Consider the following 25,255-nt stretch of genomic DNA (forward strand, 5'->3'; position numbering starts at 1 on the left):
ACAAAAACATCATTGTTTGAAACTCAACTCATAACATATAAAAATCCCAAGATCTCATAACATAAAAATTCCGCGTGTGTGTACTGATCAAGCCGGCGCCTTCCCGCGATCCTCACTAGTACCTGAAACAAATAACACCAAACATTGTAAGCACATATTAGCCACTCGCGGCTATAACTCTGTGGGTCCGTGCACCCAAACTCTGTGAACCCTCAGGTTCTAACTCTGTAAACATTCGTAGCATAAATCACATAGAATAATGCAGTGCAACATATAACACATAAATGGCATACAACACTGTATCACATAACTCTGGTTACCTACTCAGGGTAAAGTATAGTGAGAAAACTCACCTCGCGTATCTCAGTAAATATCTGTCTCGGAATAAATGAGATCTAGCCTCCGCCTAATCACACAAAGTAATACACTCATAAATACAACTGAACTCAACCCTAAAGGTCAACATGGTCAATGGTTAACTTTGACCGGACTCGACGAGTGCACTAGGGCGACTCGGCGAGTCTATACGTGTCCACTGACTCCCTTGGATCCTTCCTTGACACGTCGAGTACTTCCCTAACTCGACGAGTTCCACCTGGCATGATCGCGGGGCCACCACGACTCAACTCGCTGAGTCTCAAGAACGACTCGGCGAGTTCTGGCTTGACTCAGTCCCCCCTTTGACTCTTCCTGACTCACTGGGTCGACCCCTCAACTCGGCAAGACCACTCGCTGAGTGGTTACGGGCAACCTTCATGCTACTCGCCGAGTCTGTTCTTCAGACTCGGCGAGTCCATGCCATGCATAAACTCAAACTCACTTCTGAGGTCAGATCTGTTCCATACAATCATAGATCTGGCCTCCCCAAGCATGATAATCATGTAAAGTCCAAACCTTAGGGCTCAACAACAACTATTTTGCTCATAAATGATGTTTTAGCCCCATATCTCATAACTCTAGGCCAATACTCTCATGAACCCTCATAAAGCTTAAGGAATAAAGCCCCTCTAGACCGCAGACATTTTATCTCGAAAAAAACAAACAACACCTAAGACTGAAAACGTTTTACCTATTAAAATAAACAGCGCGTCAGTTCATTTTTTGAGGATGTGTTCTAAAAAAGAATCTATGTACTACCTTAGATGCTACCCCCTAAAACCCAAACCTCTGGTTACATGTCTACGCAATAAGCCAAAACATGCACCAAGTGTCGTCATAATTCTCACTATCTGTTTGGTTTTATGACAATATCTCGAAGTGACCTAGGTCAAAACATGTAGGGGCGGCTCAACCATTTTAGAGGCTCTAAGAAAACAAAAAAATTGGGACCCTTTAGGAAAGCAAATAGATTCGAACCTAAGATCCTTCGTTTGCTAAACCACCACTTTTACCACTAGGCCAAGCTACAACTTGTCTTTGCAACCCAGGACATATGTATATATACAGATATAATTAACATAATAAGTTTTAAAATTAGAGGTCCTTTAGAATTGGGGGCCCTAAGCCCTTGCTTGGTTTTGTAAAGCATAGAGCCGGCCCTGAAAACATGCCAATAGAAAACTCATCCATTACTTTGTATTCTCATTCAAGGGGTTGAAATTGATCATGAAGAAGGAATTCTCCATACATCAATATTGTAGTCATTGAGTTGCAGATGAAGTTGAGTCACTTCAATGATTTTAAACACTTGATAACCAAAAAAAAAGTGTATACAAAATTTATTTCTTTTTGAATAATATGTTTGAATAATAAGGGAAACAATGCACATTCGACCTACAAAAAGAAAGAATGAAACAAAAGGATAAAACCGAGGACCAAGGAAAACAAAGGAGAAGTTCCTTAAATGATGGAAACATCCAACAACCAAATAAGAAATAACGATCGCTAGGGTGAGGGGTGAGTGTCTTGTTAGGATAGGTAACATATATTGTCCCATGCATGCATGGCTCCAAATAAGGTAGCACTAGATGATGGTAAAAGTTATGATGGTGTTCCCTTCCTGACGAGTAATTCATCTTCCAACTGATGATGAATGAAAACAAATGACAAGTCATTAACATGTGTATTTTTATATTGATAATTTTCTCCACTTATTAATTAAAAAAAAGTCCAAGAATGAAATCAATAACAACCCCATTTATACTTACTTGATTTTTCATGACCTCCTTAAGTTGGAATGCAACTTCAGCGATTATAGGTCGTTCTTCCCGAGTGTCTTGCAAGCATTGATATGCAATAGTTGAAAACTTCCTCAATGCCCTTGGTTTGATATCTTTCCTTATTCTGGGATCAATAATCTTTTCTAGCTCTCCATTTCTATAGCAAGTTCGAGCCAAATGATGGAGGAATCGCTGCTCATCATGATAATTCAAAGCACAAGCCAACCTTCCACACAAAACTTCAAATAAAACTACACCAAAAGAATAGACATCTGATTCTTTTGTTAGAAAACCTGTTCTTTCATATTGTGGGTCACAATAACCATGCGTACCAGCCAAGTTAGTTATCACAAACGTGTTCTCTTGATTTGCAAGACCTATCCTTGACAACCCAAAATCCGCAAGTTTTGCATTCCAATTCTCATCCAACAAAATATTCGCGCTTTTTACATCTCTATGTATTATTCTATGTTTTTCAGCCACATAATTATGAAGATACTCCAATGCAGAAGCAACACCAATGCATATGTTGAGGAGTTGTAGCCACGATAATCCACCCGAAATCGTAGTGTCACGTAAATATGTGTCAAGACTTCCATGGTTTGCATATTCATAAACCAAAATCATCTCTTTGTTATCATCACAAAACCCAACAAGGGTTATAATGTTCTCGTGTTGATACTGTGAAAGCATTGTGAGCTCTGTGAGGAACTCCTTGGTACCTTGAAATCCTTTCACATCAAGTCGTTTTATAGCAACTAGCTCGTTTACATGATCCCCCCAGGAGAGGATTCCCATGTAGACACTTCCGTATCCACCCTTTCCAATAAAATTTCTTTCATCGAAGTCTTGGGTACAATCTTTTATGGTCTGAAGAGGGATTTTGAAGTCATTTGGTTTTTTGATCTAGGACATAGATATGGACTAATTTAATATTGATCGAATCTCGGAATACATACATATATACACAATTTCTTGAACTAACCTCTCGATATCTTACTAGTGCTTGATCTGAACTTTCAGGTTCGACTGGAAGTATATCATGAGTAGACAATTTTACCATCTCAGCAACATGTGCATGTGCTTCTAATATCTATGGACACATGCATAAACAAATATAAGCAATCAATAAATGAATTTCGTGAAGGAAGAGAAGTGTCCAGAATTTACCTCATCTGGCACTTCGATGGATTCTTCCAGACTGAGAGCCTTCAAAACCTCAAATAAGACAGCAGCCATTTGATACTCTTTTGGAAGATGGGTACTGATATTAGAAGTAAATTTATGTAATGAGGATCGAATATTAAAAAAATAATAATAAGATACAAAAAAAGAAAATGATTACAGATCAGCAGGTTTATCAACATTTTGTTGGCGTTGAATGTACTTGCTGTAATAATGCCGATAAAAGGCCTGCATTTCACGTGCATCAGTGTCTATTCTTCCTCTTAATGTTGTTGCATTTTCCTGAATAGAATACAATGATGGAGTTCAAAATCTTAGATTGAAGTAAAAAAGTTTCCAGTGGCAATGGAATAAATATGGCCATTTAAGCACTTGCATAAGCAAACAAGGATACATGAGGTGATGAAGAACAAAAGACTGAAATAAGTTTTGACATTCTTGGCGTGCATCACTTAATAGTATAAGAAAAGAAATTAAGGCCATTTTAACCTACATTAACATCTTTTTTAAAAGATTCTGACTAATAAATGAAACTTTTTGGCTTTCAAATTGTAGTTAAGAATGAGGTTTTAATGAGACAGTAATCATTATATAGAAAAAAAAAGCTTACATATATTCTCTGTTATGTGTGAGTTTTATTTGATATACTTTAATGGTGTATAAAGTTTTCAACGATCACATAACTAAAAGTTCAGTTCGTTAAAATGGGCTTAGATCCGGGAAGCAATAAATTACCCACACTACATATTCTTCTGTTGCTAAACTTCCACCAATTAAATTCACTTTCCAATTCTTTTCTTATGATTGGAGCTTGTGTCAATTGACACCTGAAATGATAGAATTTTTTTTGTTCATGTAACCTATCAATAGAGATCACATGAAGCTAGTTTTTCGATTACCTACCAAAGCAATTTTGGGTTGCATTGTAGGTATAAGGGGATCAAAGATCCAGGATTTGTAAGTCGTCAATTTCAAGTACAATTTTTTTTTCAACTTTCCACTAACGAACTTCTTTCCTTCTTTGTTTTAAATAAATGTGTTACAAACAAACGGATAAAAACAATACTGAATAGAATGTTCCACCTCCATAATATTACTTCATCTAAAAATCAAATGCTGAATTACAAGAAAATGGAGAGAAAATGTGCCCTACGTAGGCGATGAATTAGAGCAGTCTTGAATTGATGAACACCACGACCACTTGATAGTGGATCTTGTCTATGAGCTTTATCAAGGGCATGCATTCGACCTGAGGAAATGGTTTATATACATGGCATTCAGTTTTGAGAAAGTGGGCACTACCATCTAATAGATGTTCCAATGCTTTCACATGTTAAAATAGGGAAGTTCAATTTCAAACATAACCTCTATAAACTCAACACTGCCTATCATAATATTTATCATGTTTGATTAAGAATTTGAGTAAATATATTTTTGTTTCTTAACTACGGAACTGAATAAGGCTTCCCTGTTTTACTCTTCCTTGACACAATCTTTATTTGATCCAAATTAGAAACATATATACAAGTTTTTTATCCACCAAAATATTGCAGAGTACAAAGTATCATGTTTGATATGGTTTGGTTTCCTTATATCAGATGTTATTGCAGAATACAAAATATTGTGGAGCTCCTTTATAGAGTTTAAATGGTCATGCAAATTAATACTTTTACTAGATTATGGATGTAGTTTTTAAAATAATTAGTTTTCCATCCGGTAAAGATTAACAATGCAGCTTGTTGCCCGTTTTCCTTCCAACTCGATGTAATACTTTCATGCATATTATTCTCAAAATTTGTGTAACAATCAAAAAATATGAAATACTAAAAAAATATAGATAACCTTGGAAGATGAGTGAGAATAAAAAAAAAATATGTTTTTCTAGTTCTTGCAATAAGCTAATTCATGAAGCATTGCGTTCAAAGTAGTTTCTACCTCGTATGCATATAATAAAAACTATTGCATCCATTTGAAGCTAAATACATCCACAATGCATTGAACTCGTTCAGTGGATGTCACATCATCTTTGTACAATCCATACAACTCTATCATTTGTTTCCTACAATACATTGAACTCTACAAAGTTCAATAAAATGTTACAAAATGTAATTTATAATAAATATTTATATATTAAAAACTTTAATTTTTTCCATTGAAGAGTTCAATGGCCATTGAACTCTAAATTCATTGAATGCCAAGGTGACATCTCACAATGATATAGTTTCATCCATTGAATAACACATACAATTGACACATCATTCAACTCTTTTATTGAACTTATCATTGTGCATGTTCTAAGGACATATCCATTTAACAAAAGCCTATACTCACAAACTCTCTCAAATCGTCATCCTTTTCAAAAAGCTTGTTTTTAAAATTAACTAATTTATTGTTATCTTTCTAATAGGTTATTTATAGGGGATATATACAGTAAAGTCCCAATATTTTCATCGATTTGACAAGAAAGTCCTAAACTTTATTTTTTGACAGTAAAGTCCAAATTACCGGTAGTTTTTGACACTTTTACCCTTTTTTCCCGGTTAGCCGGTAATTAGGACTTTTTTGTCAACAAAATAAAGTTTAGGACTTTCTTGTCAAATCGTCAATTAGGACTTTACTGTCAAAAAAATAAAATTTAGGACTTTTTTGTCAAATCGTTGAAAATATTGAGACTTTAGTGTATATATAATTTTTTTTGGTTAGAAATTTAATGGTATGATACTCTTTAAGCATAAGAGTTATTTAAACCTTCTCTAATCAGCTAGATCATGTTGAAATTCTTTATGTTTGCTTCTTGTAAAATCGTTTTTTAATCTCAACAAACCGACATTGAAAAAAATTGAGATAATCAAGAAAGAAAGAAACAACCAGGGTTGTGTTGGCTTTTTGCAGTCTCAAAAATGGAGAAATTAGAAACCTAAAAAAACGAAATTGTCCTGGCTTTATTCAAACACAAACAACACATGCCTAGTTAAAAAGGTGTGAATGCGGAGAAGGGAAAGAAGGGCCATTTCGCTTTTTTCGGTTTCTTATTTCTCCATTTTTGGGGTTGCAAAAAGCCAACACAACCCTGGTTCTTTCTTTCTTTCTTTCTTGATTATCTCAATTTTTTTCAATGTCGGTTTATTAAGATTAAAAAAACGATTTAACAAGAAGCAAACGTTAAGAATTTCAATAGAATCTAGCAGATTAGTGAAGATTTCAATAACTCTTATGCTTAAACAGTATCATACCATTAAATTTCTAACCAAAAAAATTATATATACACTAAAGTCCCAATATTTTCAACGATTTGACAAAAAAGTCCTAAACTTTATTTTTTTGACAGTAAAGTCCTAATTGACGATTTGACAAGAAAGTCCTAAACTTTATTTTTTAGACAAAAAAAGTCCTAATTACCGGCTAACCGGGAAAAAGGGGTAAAAGTGTCAAAAACTACCGGTAATTTGGACTTTACTATCAAAAAAATAAAGTTTAGGACTTTCTTGTCAAATCGATGAAAATATTGAGACTTTACTGTATATATCCTTATTTATAGTATATAATTTGTCATTTTTTAAGTATACGTCATATTTCTTGAAAAAATAGCATTAGCTAAATTATTATTTCAATTCAATAAAATTTTGATTAATTATTATATATGTGAATGCAGTGTTTTTTAATCTTTGATATTTGTGTTTTTTCGAAAGTTTTGATAATTCATTTTTAATAATTTAAATTTCTATATATTATATTCAATTCTAGTTTGTATATTTTATATTAAGTAACCAATAAAAAATTAATACATATGCGGTATCTAAATATCACTAGGATGTGAAATAAAATCTTATCAAATGTAAGGAGAAAAATGGACACAACCTATAAGAGCATCTTCAATTGACCTCTATTTTTGTATTATAAAGGTCAAAAATATTTCAATCAACCACTAAAAATGTCTTTATTTTTGTGGGAAGAAATATGGCCTCTATATATAGAGGCCACTATTCATAACACCAAATCATTTTTTCTTTTAAAATGGTTATTTTAATTGTTTTTTGGTTTTTATAATTATTGTTTTATATTTTATAATATTAAAATATGTTTTAGTGTATTTTTTAATGTATGGTTGGAGTTAAAATAAATTTTGGTGTTAGTTTTCCACAAAAGTAGTGTACTTTTTAGTTGTATAGTTGGAGTTGGTCTAAGAGAAATAAGTAGTTTAAGCTTACTAAATGGTCGGGATAACATCTTAAAATATCCCCGTAAAAAGCTATTAAATTTTCACTTTCAGATAGTAAAAAGTTCTAGAAAATGCTACAACTTAAGACACCATAACAAAAGAAAAATCAATAATACAAAATAAGGTTCAAGCATAACCAAACTAACAAGGACTCACCTAACTACCAATTATTTGAGAAGATGTACTATTATCATTTAAACTTTACTATTGCGGTATTGTCTATGATGAAAAACATAATGAATTTTCATGAATAATATGAGGGAAATATAGGGGTGACAATTTATAACATGACACGACAAAAATATTCAATACAAAACGAAATTTGAACGACACAAAAATTCGAGTTCATGTCCGTGTATGTAAAAAACATGATGTCGTGTCGTGTTTGTGTTCAAAATTCAACACGAAATTGACACGATTTAATATTTGTTTGTCGTGTTTTTCGTGTTTGTTATGTTATTTATTATTAAGTATTAATTAAATAAACTCAATATTATTTTATATTATCTTTGTCGTGTTGTACTTGTCGTTTTTTAATTGGTTTTGTGTTCATGTTAGTTAAAAAAACACAACATCGTGTCTTGTTGTGTTTGTGTTATAAAATTTTATCGTGTCGTATCCGACAAAAACATGATATAATTGCCCGATTCGCACCCAAAGTCGTCGAAATAACTTCTAATAAAACAAAATACAAAAGGTTGTCAAAAACCGCTCATTCCTTAAACCAAATTCAAACCAACACCTACACACATAAAAAGTAAAAAAGGAACTTACAAAGGTATGCAGCCCATGGGTGATAAGGTTCAACTTCATCAGCAAAATTTAAAATAGGCACAATATCACATAGAACTGAAGGCACTGCCATATTATCCATCATAACCTCCCACCAAATGGCCCTTGTCTCTTTTAAGACATTAGGGCTTCACAGATCTTCGTATAGAAGAGCTAGAGCTCACTCTAAGTTACCTGTTGGTACAAACAATCAGAATCAGACAAATACAATATTGCAGTAAAACAAATCAGGCTACTTTTAATCAGTTTTAATTGAATTAATATAAATTCCACAGCTTTAATATCTTAAAGAGGCAAGAATATTACATTATGAAGAGCTTCAATTCCTTTCAGTTTGTCACTATTCGACTACAATAATCAAAATCACAAGAAAGTAGAAACCCACTTCATCAAACATCTCAAATTCGTATAACACAGATATTCAATCTGCCTGTTATGAGACAACTTGACACCGGAAAGATCGCAACCCTTACAGTAATTTTATCTCTTCTTCGAGCAGTGAAACTTCATTAGATAGTGATGAAATTGCTAAAATAATGAGAAAGAGAGTTATGAGCTTACCAAGTAACTGAAATCATCAATCGTTCAAAGGAAAGAAACTTCTCATCATCATAGTAAGCCTTTTCGCAAAAATACAGTATCTGTGAATACTGAATAAGGAGGTTTTGATGTAGAAAGCTAGCTTCTGAGAATTATAGTGGGAGAGAATGAGAGAACGTCAACGTGGAATTCCGCCAATTATGGACGAGTAAAAAAAATTAAAGATTTGGCTTTTGGTTAAAATAATACCAAGATTAAAGTTACTATGCTTTCGGTATGATCCAACATCGGTCGGTGTGTTATTGCCGGGTGTGTGTTTGGCTTATTTGTTTGAATTTTATATAAAAAATATTAATTTTCACTTTGTTATACTTTTATTATAAACTTAAAATTTTCTTATTTTAATTGCAATTAATTGTAATCTAAATTATTTTTACATACTCTTTTTTGTATTTGACGATTATAATGTTTAAATAGTTTTGTGTATAATTTTAATTAAACTTTTTTTTTTCATTTGTTGTAGTTATTATTTTAGTGAAAGACGTATATAGTAATTAGACGGGAAAATGACTTATTAAGTTAATTAATTTTTTGTACACATCTAAATAACAAACTTGTTGAAGTGTTTACATATGACTATTATGACTTGCTATAGTAAATTAAATCCTAGATGTTGACACTTTCAACAAGTTCGTTATCTAGATGTGTACAAAAAAAAATAGTTACCCAAATATGAACAGTAAAAATAAATTACACAAATGGTCATTATGGTTTGGGAGAATTTGTGTTTTTGGTCCCTAACTTATTTTATTAACTCGGATGGTCCCTACTGTTTATTTTGTTATGCGTTTGGTCTCTGTCTTACCTAAAAATACTATTTTTTATTAATTTATTTTTTAATTACTTTTCTTATTCATGCATTTATATTTTATATATTTAAAAAAGTTAATAGACCCCACATATCTGTATTTCATCACCATAAACCTTAAACTACATTTGAGAAATTTAATTCGGATGGTCCCTAGTGTTTATTTTTGTTGCGCGTTTAGTCCTTGTCTTACCTAAAAAACTATTGTGCCCTTATTAATTAATTTATTAATTAATTTTTTATTTATGTATTTATTTTTTATATATTTAAAAAAATTAATAGACCCCACATATCTGTATCTCCTCACCGTAAACCTGAAACCACATTTGAGAAATTTAATTTGCCGGTCACCATCCCATCTCTCATCCTCCATAACTTCTATTTCTTTTCCATCTTTAATAACATCGACGTCTTTATCATCCTTCTTTTTTTTGGTATTTCAACTCTGGCGAAACAACATAAATAGAAGTTGAAGAGGATGAGAGATGGGATGGTGAGGAGATACAGATATGTGGGGTCTACTATTTTTTCTTAAATATATAAAAAATGAATACATAAACAAGAAAATTAATTAAAAAAATAAATTAAAAAGGGCACAATAGTCTTTTTAGGTAAGACAGAGACCAAGCTCGTAACAAAATTAAACAATAGGGATCATCCGAGTTAAAAAAATTAATTAATTAAAAAATAAATAGTATGGATCATCCGAGGAGATACAAATATGCGAGGTCTATTAATTTTTTTAAATATATAAAAAATAAATACATAAATTAGAAAATTAATTAAAAAATAAATTAATAAAGACACAATAGTCTTTTAGCCAGGTAGGACAGGGACCAAACGCGCAACAAAAATAAACAGTAAGGACCATACACACAACAATCATCCGTCGGGATAGAATACCCCCAAAATACTCATACACACAACAATCGGGATAGAATACCCCCAGAATACCCCCAAAATACTGATACACACAACAATCATCCGTCGGGATAGAATACCCCATGCCCCTCAACCATCGGGTTAGAATGCCAACATACTATGGGTCCAATCAACCATCGGGTTGGAATACCCCAAACCCCTCAACCATCCGGTTCGAATGCCAATGTACTACGAGTCCAATCATCCTCGGGATGGAATACTCTCGGCCCACAACCATCGGGGTCGAATGCCCACACACTACACACATAGCACAAATACTATGGGTCCACCCATCCATTGGGATGGAATACCCCCAGGCCCCTCAACCATCGGGTTGGAATGCCAACATACTATGGGTCCACTCAACCATTGGGTTGGAATACCCCAGGCCCATCAACCATTTGATTGGAATGCCAACGTACTACGAGTCCAATCATCCTCGGGATGGAATACTCTCGGCCCACAACAAATCAAACATGTGCACCTATATCAGATAATCATGTAACAGACTATATGTAGCACCTGGTTCCTGGTACGTATGACCTATCTAAGTAATTTACATTTTTAGCCTTGGACTCGGCGAGTTGTAGGCCCGACTCGCCGAGTAGAGTCGGGATTTTGAGCACGTTTAAGTTGGCGACTCGGCGAGTCCCCCCTGTCTGGATGAAACCCTAATTTCAAGGGTTTGCACCTTATTTAAATCAACATTATGCGCCCCAAGCCCGACTCCTTCACCCTCAGAGCTCCTTATATCGACCTAACCCCCTTTTCTTGTGAGATTGAAGTGTTTGGTGTGATTTCTTGAAGATTTTGAGAGAAGAAGGAGAGTAGATCAAGAGGAGAAGAAGGAGGCCAGATATCTTGGTGTTATTTCAGAGATTCTTTGAGGTATAACTCAGTTTCCTTCTATTTTTATGCTTAAAGTCCCTTAGAACACCATTAAAGTCCTTCTTGAGCCATTTTCCAAGATTGATTATGGATTAGGGATTGTAATGAGTTGATTAACCTCTAGATCTAGACTTGTTTGAGCTCTAGAAGCTCAGATCCATGGCCTTTATGGGAGTAAATCGATTGAATGTCCTAGATCTACCATTTTAGCCTTTATTAAGCCTTAAATCCCCATCCTATGCATGTATACACGTAAAGTTGGAAACTTTACGTGTAAAACCTACCCTAAGAGCCCAGATCTATGTATGGTATGAACTGGATTCAAGCATAATCGAGTATATAGTAATTGCATGTGAACGACTCGGCGAGTCGTTCATCGGACTCAGCGAGTTGAGTCGCGAGTCCCTGAGTTTTCCCTTTTTTCGTGTTTGCTGAGTCGAGTTGTGAGTCATGGGTGGACTCAGTGAGTTGGAAGCCAGACTCATCCCTGGAGGGACTCTGCGAGTCAATTCCCTGACTCTGCGAGTCCAAGGCAATCTTCTTACCTCAAGAACAGACTCAACGAGTTGTTCATACAGCTCGGCAAGTCACAGCTTAGAGTGTTCATCAGATGAAGATGAACTCGACGAGTTGTTCATGCAACTCGGCGAGTAGGATGAAGGACTTTTGGGCATCAGTTTTGAAGGAGAAGTCGTCGAGTCAATGCCTAACTCGACGAGTAGAGACGGGATTAAGGACAATCGAATGGGTAGGGACTCGACGAGTTGGCAAGCCAACTCGGCGAGTCGGGTCAACTGGAAGTTGCCTTTGACTTGGACTTTGACCTGGTCAAGGGTAAAATGGTCATTTTACCCTAAGTACAGCTAGCAGTGTTTGACTAATTGTTTTGTGGGAATTATAGTCGGAGGATTTCCGGAGCAGCAGCAGCGGCAGTAGTCAAAGGATTCCCGCACAGTTCAGCAGCTACTACGAGGTGAGTTACCTTCCAGTAGCGGTGGGTCTAAGGCCACAATGCCAACCCACCAGTAGGAGACGTATGATAGATGATTGTATTTTTGATATCATCTAGGTTTGCTACTACCTGATATGTTATATGCTATCATGATATGTTGTATGTGATAGTAATAGAGTTCGGTTGTTAGGACCGAAGGGTAGTCAGACACCCCAGATACGTCTGACAGTATGTGATGATATGTTTGCATGCTGTCCTGTTATGTTATATGCGATAGAGGTGGTAGGAGGGGACCAGTCCCCGAGTTCGGTTGTTAGGACCGAAGGATAGTTCAGGCACCCCATATATGTCTGATATTATGTTTGTGTTATGTTATATGTTATAGTAGTAGTAGGGGGTGAAATAGTCCCCGAGGTTCGGTTGTTAGGACCGAAGGGTAGTCAGCACCCCAGAATGGCCGTACCGGGTAGGTCAGGCACCCCAGAAATGTCTGGCAGTATGTATGTGATATGATTGTATGGTATGTGGTACGATGGGGGAACTCACTAAGCTTCGTGCTTACAGTTTACAATTTTGGTTTCAGGTACCTCTTCGTCGAAGGGGAAGGAGCTGGCGCGGTAGCGGCACATCATACACACACACACACACTGTTTTCCGCATTTATGGGATTGTTCTGGGATTTATACTCTGACATTTGATTGATTACATGTTTTGGTTTTCAGACATAGTAAATGTTTATGAAATGGTTTGATCAGACAATGTTTATTTGCAAATGATTTTACTAAATATTGATTGAAAAATGAAATTTTTGGACATGAAAAATGGGTCGTTACACTATAGAGATAACATACTATGGTCCTATCATCCTCGGGATGGAATACCCTCAATTACCAATCAATCATGTGCACACATAACAGGTAATCTCCTACCAGCATACAGACAGTCAGACCAACTATAGGTCTCTAAGCATAACCACATCCTTTCTACCAGGATACTGATCTATCATACCATACCAACATATAGCCATCCTGTCTACTAGAGTACCGACCTAACAGATCATACCAACATACAACCATCCTATCTACCAGGATACCGATCTAACATATCATAACAATATCAATTCCAAATACAAATCAAAGGGCCAGCCTTGGTGCCTTAGACCCTTGAGTACAGTGAGGATAACTCACCTCGCAAGTAGCTCGGAAGGTAGTGTCAAACTCTTCCAAATGTAGCTCCAACTCCGATACCTATATTCACCAATGTCCTTTGCTATCAATATTCAATTAACCAAAATACCCTTATAAGTCAACTGGTCAACCCTTGGTCAAGGTCAAAGTCAACTGTGACATCCCCAAAATCTCGGCCAGAAAAGACTTATTTCATTTATGTTTTTTAAAATAATTTCAGAGTAAATCCTTTTGATTTAAAAGAGTTGCGGAATTTGTTCCCAAAAACAAAATATGATAAGATAATATTTATCAAAGCATTTCATCAAGAGATGCATTTTCATTATATAATCAAAACTCGGGATGTCATGTTCCGATACAAACCATAAAGCATAAACGATAACATTACAAGTCATTCAACAAATATATACATATACAGACTTGTAAACAAAACAACTTGATGATTCATCCATTTTATGCCCTTGCGCCACTTCCTGTAATACAAATAAACTGAGTGGGTCAGGCTTGGGAGCCTGGTGAGCATATAGGGTTTTCAACCCACAATAAATAATTATATTTAATTTCACCAACCAACAATAACCCGATTACCTATTCCCATTATCCTCACTTTATGTCCCTAAAACAACATCTATCTCAAGGGACCTAATCTAGGATTTTCATCGGGACGGACATTACTGCTAAGGGGTTTCCTCAGAAATAGATGTCCTAAAGGCAACCATGAGGGGGATAGAGTACACCGGTGAACACATCGTTCACAACACCTACAGGTTATGAACCTGCTAGCGTTCCACAAGACTGTCTAGAAAGAGTCTGTGGTCGTTATCCATACTCCGCTGAATAACTAGATCAACAACAACGACATCGAGGCCTTTCATCTATTTATCACACATCAACTATCTACTCATGTTCTACCCAACATATCAGTAGATAAAAATATATATTTTTATACATAGTTTAAAACTTGTATAGCATGTTCAATCAATACATATTCCACATAACATATGAGGCACACACACATAACATGTATTTCATAGAAAATAAATCAAATCTATGAAATAGAAGAAAGTGAATATACATTCAAACATATAATCAACAAAATATACACATAACACGTATTTCGTATAAAATAGTTCATAATTATGCGTTAGAAGAAGGTAACTACACACTCACTTGATCAGAAGATGATCGGACAGCACTACGATTTGCAGAAGTAGTATTCTTCGGTAGATCTGGAAGATCTTCACGAAAACGTGGGCTCCTCGCGGGCAGAGCTTCGGCTCGGGAATTTCACTTCTCGGGATCTTCAGGGCTTCGGGACTTGCTTCGGGGCTCGGGATTGATACCGGGGCTTCGGAATACTTCTGGCATGCAAAACGATGAAAAATGGGAGAAAGAGAAGAGAAATTAGCAAAGAATTTGGCTGCCCTCGCATGCCCTTTTATAGGAGGCTGAGGCCTCGCATTACGCTAGGCGTAATGCTCTACGCGGGGCGTACGCCTCAAAAATCGTCATCGCTTACGTATCCGAAGAACTCGAGTGCGAGGTGCGTCATGCTTCGTTGTATGCTGGGCGTACAACCTTACGTTGGGCGTAACCCGGATAAGTCCGGTGACTCCCCTTCGGATAATGTCGGATTTAATAATTAAATTTATATTTTAATTATTTAATAAACTTCAAAATTTCATATCTTCTTCATACGAACTCCGTTTTTGATCTTCTTTATATCCACGCGTAGGTGAGACTACGCTCTACAACTTTCGTTTAGACTCTGTCGGCTAGTTTTGACTTTTATTTTTATTATTTATTTTTAGTAGGCCGGGACAGGAAAACTCTGTTATAAATTCATAACTTCTTCATTTGACGACTGTTTTTGTCTGTCTTTTCACCAATGCATTACTATCAACGAGATCTTCGATCCTCGTTTAGATTGTTTCAACCAACAATCACTCGATTTCGAATCGGGTATTCGGGCTGCATACTGCTAAGTCGAAACTTCGAAAAATCATAACTTCCTCATACGAAGTCAGATTTGGGCGTTCTTTTTATGCACGCTCTTGGTTTAACGAAATCTATGACTTTTGTTTAGATTACTAAGGCTAAATATCGCTCTAACGTAAATTCACTTTTTACGTTATTCAGCATCGTGTCGGTTCTGTCGCAAAACTTCGACATGTCATAACTTCTTCGTTATAACTCGGATTTTGACATTCTTTATATATTCGGGAACCTCATTTCAACTACTACAACATTATGTAAAAATATCGAGCTTATCTAACATTTCATTTTGACACTTATTTTTATTCTTAATTACATTAAGACACACAATTAAGCACAAAACACATAATACTCAAATAATACACTTCTATTATTTCAAAACGGGTTACAAAGGTTAACCTAGACTATTATATCAACATTAATGACAAGCCCAGAAACACAGGCGTTACAATTCTCTCCACCTTAGAATGATTCCGTCCCCAGAATCACACACCAACAAACAAATGCGGGTAGCGACTCATCATGTCACTTTCCGTCTCCCAGGTGAGATTTGGCCCATTCGTGTGTTTCCATCAGACAAGCACTAACTCGACCATCTTGCATCGCAACTTCTTAGTCTTTCGGTCAACAATTGCCTCTAGTTCTTCAATCAACCTTTTGTTCTCATCGATTCTCAACTCCAAAAGTGGAATCATGTCAGGAACTTCTCCCGTGAATTTCCTCAAGTAACACACATGAAAAGTGTTATGAATTCCATTCAGTTCTTCTGGTAGTTTGAGCTTGTAAGCTTGGTTCCCAATCCTCTGAAGAACTTTAAACGGTCCAATAAACCTTGGACTTAATTTTCCCCTTTTACCAAATCTTATAAGGCCCTTCCACGACGAGACTTTAAGCAAAACCGAATCTCCAACTTCAAAAGTCATCGGTCTCCGCTTGTTGTCAGCATAGCTCTTTTGACGATCCTGAGCTGCTAACATTCTTTCCCTAATTATTTTCAACTTTTCAGTAGTTTGATGGACTATCTCCGGTCCCATAAACTGCTTTTCCCCAGCCTCAAGCCAACAAGACGGCGTACGACACTTCTGTCCGTACAAAGCTTGATAAGGTGCCATCTTTATGCTCAAGTGGAAACTATTATTGTAGAAAAATTCTACCAAAGGTAAATGTTCATCCCAATTACCTTGGAATTCCAGGGTACATGCTCTTAGCATATGTTCAAGTATTTGTATCGTCCGTTCGCTCTGACCATCAGTCTGTGGATGGTAAGCTGTACTCAAACACAACTTGGTACCCAATTCCTCTTGTAGACTTTTCCAAAATCGCGAGGTGAAACGGCTGTTACGATCTGACACAATCGTTAACGGAACACTGTTATATACTATTATGAGTATTCACAATCTTTTTTTTTACTTTTTTCATATTTTGGGGTGAAAAGAATGACTACCATATTACTATAACATCCAAATCCAAGTATTTCATTTTAAGCCCTTGATGTATTTAAAGTTGGCAAAAGAGGACCCTCCATATTTTGGGCGTACATGTATGTACGCTTAACATACACAAGTGTGTGCATCGGGTAGCCATGGCTCGTATGCGGGTCGTACAAGCTTGTATGTGGGGCGTACAAGGCCAAAAGCTAAAACCCTAATTATCAGACTTGAGCCCTATTTAAGCTCATTTATGACCTTAGACCCTCTTCCTTACCAGCCCCCACTGTCTTTAAACGTCCCTAAAACCATAGTACCATTGAGAGTGATCCTTGAGCTTGAAGGTGCCAAAAGTAACCCTTTTTGGTGTGTTTGCAAGAAGGAGGAGGTGAGAAAGTATTAGACGTGGGAGAGCTTCTAGATCCTGCATCTAGAACATCTTGAGGAGCTTTTGGAGGTAAAAAGCTCCCATCTTGCTAATCCTTTTGCTCGTTTGAGTTAGTGTTTGGTAATAAGTCCATTTTTGGTCCATGGATCCTTTCTTGTGAGTTTGAGCAACTCTAGAGGTTAGAAATGTTAGATCTGAGTTCCTTTGGCATGTTAAAAGCATAAAAACGCCGACTTGATGGTTGTTATGGCACCATGCATGACTTTAAGATCTTAAAGGGAGTCTTAATGGATTAAATGCAGTGTTGGGTTCCCATATGGCATGCAAAGGCATAAAGTTGCCAACTTTATGCCCTAGGACCTTTAAAATGACCAAGATCTTGAATTGGACGAAGTGGATACATGAATTAAGCACTTAATGGCTATTTGTGCAAAACAGCTTATACGTTGGGCATACTAGTTCTTACGTTGTGCTTACCGCCAAAGGACCTAGTACGCTAAGTGTACTGATGATGTACGTTGGGCGTACGCTTCCAATGAGTTTTAGGCTTATGTTGGGCTTTTGAGCCATTTGAGCCCTATTTGACCTTGGGCCTGGATCTATTAGAGTAAATGGGCCTTTAAACTTGTTATTAGACCATAGGTGGCATGGTTGGGCCTTTTTGGGACTTGTGACCCATTATTGTTTTGGACCTTGGATGTTAGGCCCATTAAAGAAGAAAGACTTTTGGGCCTTATTGGAGGATGTAACATCCCAAAATTCAAGACAAAAAATTTCGTTTTTAAATAAGTTATTATAAAACCAGTTAGTATAGTAACCTCCATAATAACATCCCATGTCAAAACCAAAGTGTAAATAATCAAAACATATTAACATAAATCAATATCAGAGTGTAATCCCAAAGATCTCATGTGCAGAAAACATAGTGTGATGCGCTGCGATCAAGTCAGCTCCTGTCCTTTGAAAACGTAGTACCTGAAACCAAAACTGAAAACCGTAAGCACGAAGCTTAGTGAGTTCCCCTATCATACCACATACCATACAACATATACATTGCCAAGCATATCTGGGTGCTGCCCTCCCCTTCGGTCTTTTTCAACCGGATAACTGCCTAGCATATCTGGGTGTTGGCCTCCCATTCGGTCTCTTTCAACCGGATTATTGTCTAGCATATATGGGTGTTGGCCTCCATTTCGGTCCCTTTCAACCGGATAACCACCTATCATATCTGGGTGTTGGCCTCCTCTTCGGTCTGTTTCAACCGGATAACGGGGACTATTTCACCCCTACCACTACCACATAATAACATAGCATAAACATACTGCTAGGCATGCATGGGTTCTGACGACCTTTTCGGTATCTTTCAACCGGTATCCGGTGACTATTTCACCCCTACTACTACTACTACTATTAACATGTATCACATAGCATCCTAGCACACAAACATAACAGATAATGACATACCAGATAATTATCACAAAGATAATCATCTAACAAACAACTCCTACTAGTGGGTTGACATTGTGGCCTTAGACCCACTTCTACTGGAAGGTAACTCACCTCACACTGCTAAAGTCCCGTAGATACAACTCTAACTGCTGGATGACAGGTTCTCGAACTATCAATCATCAAAATAACACCCAATCAGCAATTATGTTCCAACATATACCCATAAGTCCATGCTTGGGGTAAAAGACTGATTTACCCCTATCTTAGCTTGATTCAAGCCCAAGGCCTAATCCAAAGGCCTAAAAGTCAACTATGAGTCAAAGCCCAACATATGGCCTGATTTTCCAAATTGGGCCCAAACCTTTACATGGTCGTATTCTAAGGCCAACTACTTAGTCCAGTTCAAACATCTGGCATTTCTAATGGCCCAATATCTCATAATCATAAAAGCCCATCTATGGCTTAATTTTCCAAATTAGGCCCAAACCCCTCACATGGGCCTTACCCTAAAGCCCATTAAATTATTCTAGTCCATTTGCTTGTTCTTGGATGGCCCATTATTAGCCCAATCACCAAAGCCCAATAGAAAGGCCCAACTTAAGGCCCAAGTAAAATTAGGGTTTCCACATAAAATGATGATTAGGGTTAAGTGTTTCTTACTTAACTCATTAAGGACTTAATCCATTAAGTCCATCAATATATGGGGTAAATCATATAGTGTGATCGGGCTTAATACATAATCCAATTTCAATGGCCCAAAATGCGGGTCCCGATAAGTCCAAGCCCATAATTCCAAAATTACGGTTCTTTAAACCCTAATTAGGTTTTCCCATCCATCACAACCTAATTAGGCCCAAAACTAAATCTTTAGATTAATTAGGGTTTTAATAGGCCCACTAAGGTTTCATTAGTCGGGCACCACCCACTACCACTTCGGGTAGTAGTGGTCAACGACGGCTCATGGAGGCAGCCACCACCTCACGGTGGTGGTTAGGGTTCTAGTCCAATCGATTCAAAGCATCCCAAAAGTAATCCAAACGTATGCAAAGCACACTGTCACCCAACACGGCGGTTGGTAGCGGCAGGAGGCAGCAGCCACCACCTCATGGTGGTGGTTATGAGTTTTTTTTTCATTATTCTAGCCACTAGTTACAATTTACAATGCTTTAACCCAAATAAACACACACAAAACTAGATAAACACACACACACAACCACCCATGTGGTGGCCGGCGGTGGTACATGGTGGTGGTGGCTTCCTTGGTTTTCCAGCCACATAAAACACACAAAAACCCTAAGATAACACACACAAGCAGTAGACAGTTGGAACTTCGAAAAATCATAACTTCGAAAAATCATAACTTCCTCATACGAAGCCATCACTTAACAGTGGTGGTGAGTGGTGACGGCAGCAGCAACCTTAGCGGCCACCATGGTGGCTAAAGGTGGTAATAATGGCATCGTCGAAAAAAGATTCGTCGTAGAGGCAACAGTGGCGACTAACAGCGGCGCTACGACGGCAGTTGTAACACCCGTGTTTCTAGGCTAGGCATTAATATTGACATAATGGTCTAGGTTAACCTTTGTAACTCATTTAGAAAAAAAAATGAAAAGGAATTATGTGAATTTTATGTGAATTATGTGTTTTATGCTTAATTATTAGGATTTAATTAATTAAGAATAAAATTGAGCATCAAAAATTAAATTGTAGATAAAGCCGATATCTATTAAGAAACTTGTAGCGGGCGTGAGAAGGATTACGGATATATAAAGAATGTTGAAATCCGAGTTATAACGAAGAAGTTATGACTTATCGAAGTTTTGCGATAAACCGGCACAGTGCCGAATGTCGTAAAAAGTGAGTTTTTGATAAAATACTTTTTAGCCTTAGTGATCTAAACAAAACTTGTAGTGTTCGTTAAACCGAGAAGTTCGATAAAAAGAACGCAAAAATCTGACTTCGTATGAGGAAGTTATGATTTTTCGAAGTTTCAGCTTAGCAGTAGACAACTAAAAACTCGAATTTTAGATCGAGTGATTTTTAGCCGACATGACCTAAACGAGAATCAAAGGTCTCTTCATTAGTAGCACAACGGTAAAAAGTCTGACGAAAACGGACGTTGGATGAAGAAGTTATGAATTTTTAACGGATTTCCTATGCCGGTCTGTTAAAAATAATAAAAAAAAAAAATTAAAGTCAAAATTAGCCGACAAAGTCTAAACGAAAGTTATAGAGCATAATTTTACGCACACGTGCATATAAAGAACATAAAAAACGGAGCACGTATGCGAAAGTTATGGATTTTAGAAGTTTTTGTACAAAAATCGAGAAAATTCGCATAGGTGGCTTCGGCCACGTCACCTTTGCTTAGAACGTGCCACGTGTCCCGAATTGGTGAGTCATGGGAGCCACGTGTCTGAGCTGCTGAGTCATCCAAGATCCTGACCATATCCGAAGTGGTCCAGTAGAGATGCGACACGTACCCTCTTGGCACATGGCCGAACCCTTGCTGCATGCCATGGACACCCCTTACTTCGGACCTAGGCTTCATTCCAATCACAAGCTGCCAGCAGCCACTTCGCACGCGCAGCCCATTTGCGAGCCCTCCCCTGCGAGCCTTGGATCTTCGCCACCTGGAGGCTTCTCAGCCGTCCAATCAGAAGCTCCTCCCTATAAATAGAGGGCTGCGAGCCTTCTCGGATATTTTTAAGAAATTGCCATATTTAGCCCCTTTTTCCATATTTTCTTCATTTTAACATTCCCCGAAGCCCCGGTATCGATTATAACCCCCAGAATATGCCACGAAGTGCCCGTGAAGCCCGAAAAATTTATCTTTTCGGTTTCGAAGCCCGACCTTTGCAGAGCCCAGTTTCTCAATAAAACTCCCGGTTTTATTAAAAACGATCGTTTTAGGCAACGAAGTGCTGCCCGGTTATCGTTAAATCATGTGAGTGTATAGTTACTTTCACCTTACACATAGATATGAAGTATTTTACATAAAATATGTGTTGTGTGAATATATATTGTTTGTTTATTTGAGATGGGTGTTGAAGGAATGATTTATACAGGTTTTTAAATAATTTAAACTGTATATGTATTTTTATCTACGAAAAATGTTGGGTAAAACATGGGTAGATGAAAATAGTGGGTATGATGAATGGTGAGTTGGATAAAGGAGATGATCAGTAATATTGATCATGAGTTGAGGGTGAGTGGTGAAATTTGAGAGAATCACTTACCCAAAATGTTGGCCCTCGTCATTCAGCAGAGTATGGATGACAACCATGGACTATTCTAGACAGTTTGTGGAACACTAGGATGCCCGCAACCTGTAGGTGTAATGAACTATATGTTCATTTTTTGTACTCTAAAAACCCATTGACATGTATTGCAGGAGAGAATACCTGTAAATAATACTATCGATAAATGAGAGCTATGGACTTAGCACATGTTGAATAAACCTTGGCAGCTATGGACTTAGTGCTCGTTGTATAAACCCCGGTGCCGAGGTGACTTTGTGTCTATTCCTTAGGATGAATCCTTAGGAAGGAGTGATAGTTGATTCTTAGGGTAAACCCTTAAGAAATAAATAAGATAATAGGGTTTGGGGTAATTCGGTTGATTGATTGATGTTTAAACATAATAAATTTATGTATTGTGGGTTGCAAACCCTATATGCTCACCAGGATTCCAAGCCTAACCCACTCAGTTGTTTATATTACAGGTAAAGGACCCCGCGCATCGTCGGATGATGATGATGAGTGATTTTGGATTATAGCCCAATAGTTATAAATAACTGTTGTAAGGCTTATAATGTCTTGTTAATGTTTTTTATATGTATCGGAACATGACATCCCGATGTTTTGTTATAAAAGGAAATGATATATTTCTTAAAGAAAGGTTTTGATAAACTTTTATCATATTTTGTTTTGTGGACCAATTCCGCAACATCTTTTATAAACATTTCTCTGATTTGATTTTAAAAAGCATAAATTAAATCGGTCTTTTCTGGCCGAGAAATTAGGGGATGTCACAGCAGTCAACAACGGCAGCAATCGGCGGTGGATGGAGCTGGGGGTGGCATCGATGAAGCGACGATAGACGGAAGGAGGAGGGAGGAAGTCTGGTGGCACTATCGTCGGCTGGGAATGGCAACAGCAGCGTTGCGATGACTGCCACCACCTCATAGTGGTGGCGGTGGTTTGTGACCTCGACAGCGGGGTAGCGAGCGATAAAAGATGGCGAAGTAGCAGCGACCAGGTGGCGATCGTCTCACCAAGGCAGCGGCTGGAAAGTCACGGTGGTCCTTCCCCATCTATGTGTGACGTTCGGCGATGCAGTAGCAGAGACGGTGGCTGAGGAGGGCTTCTATGGTGGTGGTGGCGACCGGAGGTGAAGAAGTGGGAGTGGCGGCCGGTGAGGGAGGCATAAGGAGGGTGACGGTTGGAGAGGGTTTAGTTAGGGTTAGGGTTTGTATGGGCTATATACCCGAGCCCTAAGAAACTTAATGCCATAATGTCAAGAATGGTCCCTCCGTCTCCCTTTTCTTTCAAAACAATCCCACAATTTACCTTTTTAACCCAGCCATCTAAAATCCCTTCAAATTAAGTCTGAAATTTACCCAACAACCCTTGTATTCATAATTATTTACATCCTGAATCCGGATTTTACACTTTTAACCCCCAATCTCTAAAATTGTGACAATTAGATCCTCGAGACCAACACATTGCTATATAATTATTGATTTTAGGGCTAATATACATTGATTTATTTATTTAATAAATGGGGTGTTACAACTCTCCCCCACTTAAATTAGATTTCGTCCTCAAAATCATTCCTTACCATTCCTTACACGCCCAACTACCCAAGTAACATGGTCACAATCCAGGGTACTGTTAGATAAGGTATCTAAGTCCATAACGTACTTGACCCGAGAGTAGCATGGTCCATTTGGGTTGCACTTTCACCGGAACAATCTGTTGATCCAATAAGGCCCAAACAATGGAAGGCCAAACATTGGCCCAATACCGAAAACGTTAAGTCCAAGACCCATTTACTGAGTATGTGGGGCGTACTCAGCTCGTACGCTTAACATACTCCATCTGGGGCTCGTACGCGCAACGTACCAGCTAGGTACGCCCTACATACTCCCCAGTGTGCCAAGTCACTCCATTAAGCACTTAACCCGCTAAGTCCTTCATCCAAACTCTCAAATATTGTCCCTCAAGATGACTTATCACATAAAGTTGGCAACTTTACGTGCATGCATGGATTAATGGGGCTCAAGAGCTCAAAAAGAGCTTAACAAAGGTCTTAAAACATGCATGGGTCAAGATACACCATAAAGATTGCATTTTTATGCATACGGGACCCTTAAAACGTCCAAATCTAAGGGCTAAGCTTCTAAAACAACCTTTACTCACAAGGACCAACCAAAAGGGGCCAAAATAAGCCATAAACAAACCCAAACTAGATTTATACCAGGATTTGTCAACCTAAGAACCTTATACCTCAGATGGATCGAAATGAAGATGCTAACTCTATATCTCTAAGCTCCACTCCAAGGAATGAGTCTTCAATCACCTTCAATCTCTTCAAATACACAAGAACACACCAAGATTCCTCATAAGAGATTATGAACTCAAATATGGTGGCTAGGGGTCGAGATTAAGGTTTAGGAGGTATGGAGGCTGATAAAAGGTAAGGCCCCAAAAACATAATGAGATTAAATAGGGGTAAAACCCCAAAAATTAGGGTTTCTAGTTGAAGGGAGTACGCCCGATGTACTCAAATGGCATTTGTGATCATAACTCCCACTATGCCCTATGTACTCAATGAGTACGCCCTGTGTACTAGACAAAGCTCCAAAACACTTCAACTTCAATCGACCATAACTCCTTTATTCTAAGTCCATTTTCAACGTTCTTTATATCCATGGAAAGGTAATCAGAATCTCTACACTTCTATCAACCCATCCTCGCCTTAAGACTTGCCGACAAAACCCAAAATTCATAAAGGCCTGAACTGCCAATTAACGGTTATACCCTTGGGCTCTGAAACACAACCGAATACTCGGATCACATAATATATAATACCCATATCCAAAAAGGGCTAATTCTCTCTTCTCTCAAGGCCCGAAGCCTTATGATAACTGATGATTGGGTCATGGCCCCGAGTAATGATGCAATTTGAAACCAAGTGTTACAGGTATGATCATCCTCTGTACTTCTTGCTCCCGTGAATCCACTATCACCAAAAACCAAATGGATTCTTAATAAATAATCC

The 25,255-nt window shown here is 37.5% G+C and overlaps 1 protein-coding gene and 1 long non-coding RNA gene across 3 annotated transcripts; both read right to left on the bottom strand.

Moving 5' to 3' along the window:
* Positions 1-1,676: 1,676 nt before the first annotated feature.
* LOC111893528 (putative receptor-like protein kinase At5g39000) lies at positions 1,677-3,621 on the bottom strand. The gene is made up of 5 exons (XM_042902393.2): positions 3,505-3,621; positions 3,330-3,423; positions 3,145-3,252; positions 2,148-3,065; positions 1,677-2,022 (listed from the first exon to the last, which is right to left on the bottom strand). Exons 1-5 carry the CDS (start codon positions 3,576-3,578, stop codon positions 1,981-1,983), a joined length of 1,236 nt encoding a protein of 411 aa, XP_042758327.2. The 5' UTR covers positions 3,579-3,621; the 3' UTR covers positions 1,677-1,980.
* Positions 3,622-4,330: 709 nt separating this feature from the next.
* On the bottom strand, positions 4,331-9,109 carry LOC128125846 (uncharacterized). Of its 2 annotated transcripts, XR_006192161.2 has the most exons (4): positions 8,917-9,109; positions 8,338-8,529; positions 5,280-5,403; positions 4,331-4,593 (listed from the first exon to the last, which is right to left on the bottom strand). It is a non-coding gene; the product is annotated as an uncharacterized LOC128125846 (long non-coding RNA). The 2 variants fall into 2 exon arrangements; XR_002850897.3 differs by lacking the exon at positions 5,280-5,403 and having other exon boundaries at positions 8,917-9,107.
* Positions 9,110-25,255: the final 16,146 nt, after the last annotated feature.

The sequence above is a fragment of the Lactuca sativa genome, chromosome 1 (genome assembly GCF_002870075.4).
Source record: "Lactuca sativa cultivar Salinas chromosome 1, Lsat_Salinas_v11, whole genome shotgun sequence".
Taxonomy (NCBI): Eukaryota; Viridiplantae; Streptophyta; class Magnoliopsida; order Asterales; family Asteraceae; genus Lactuca; species Lactuca sativa.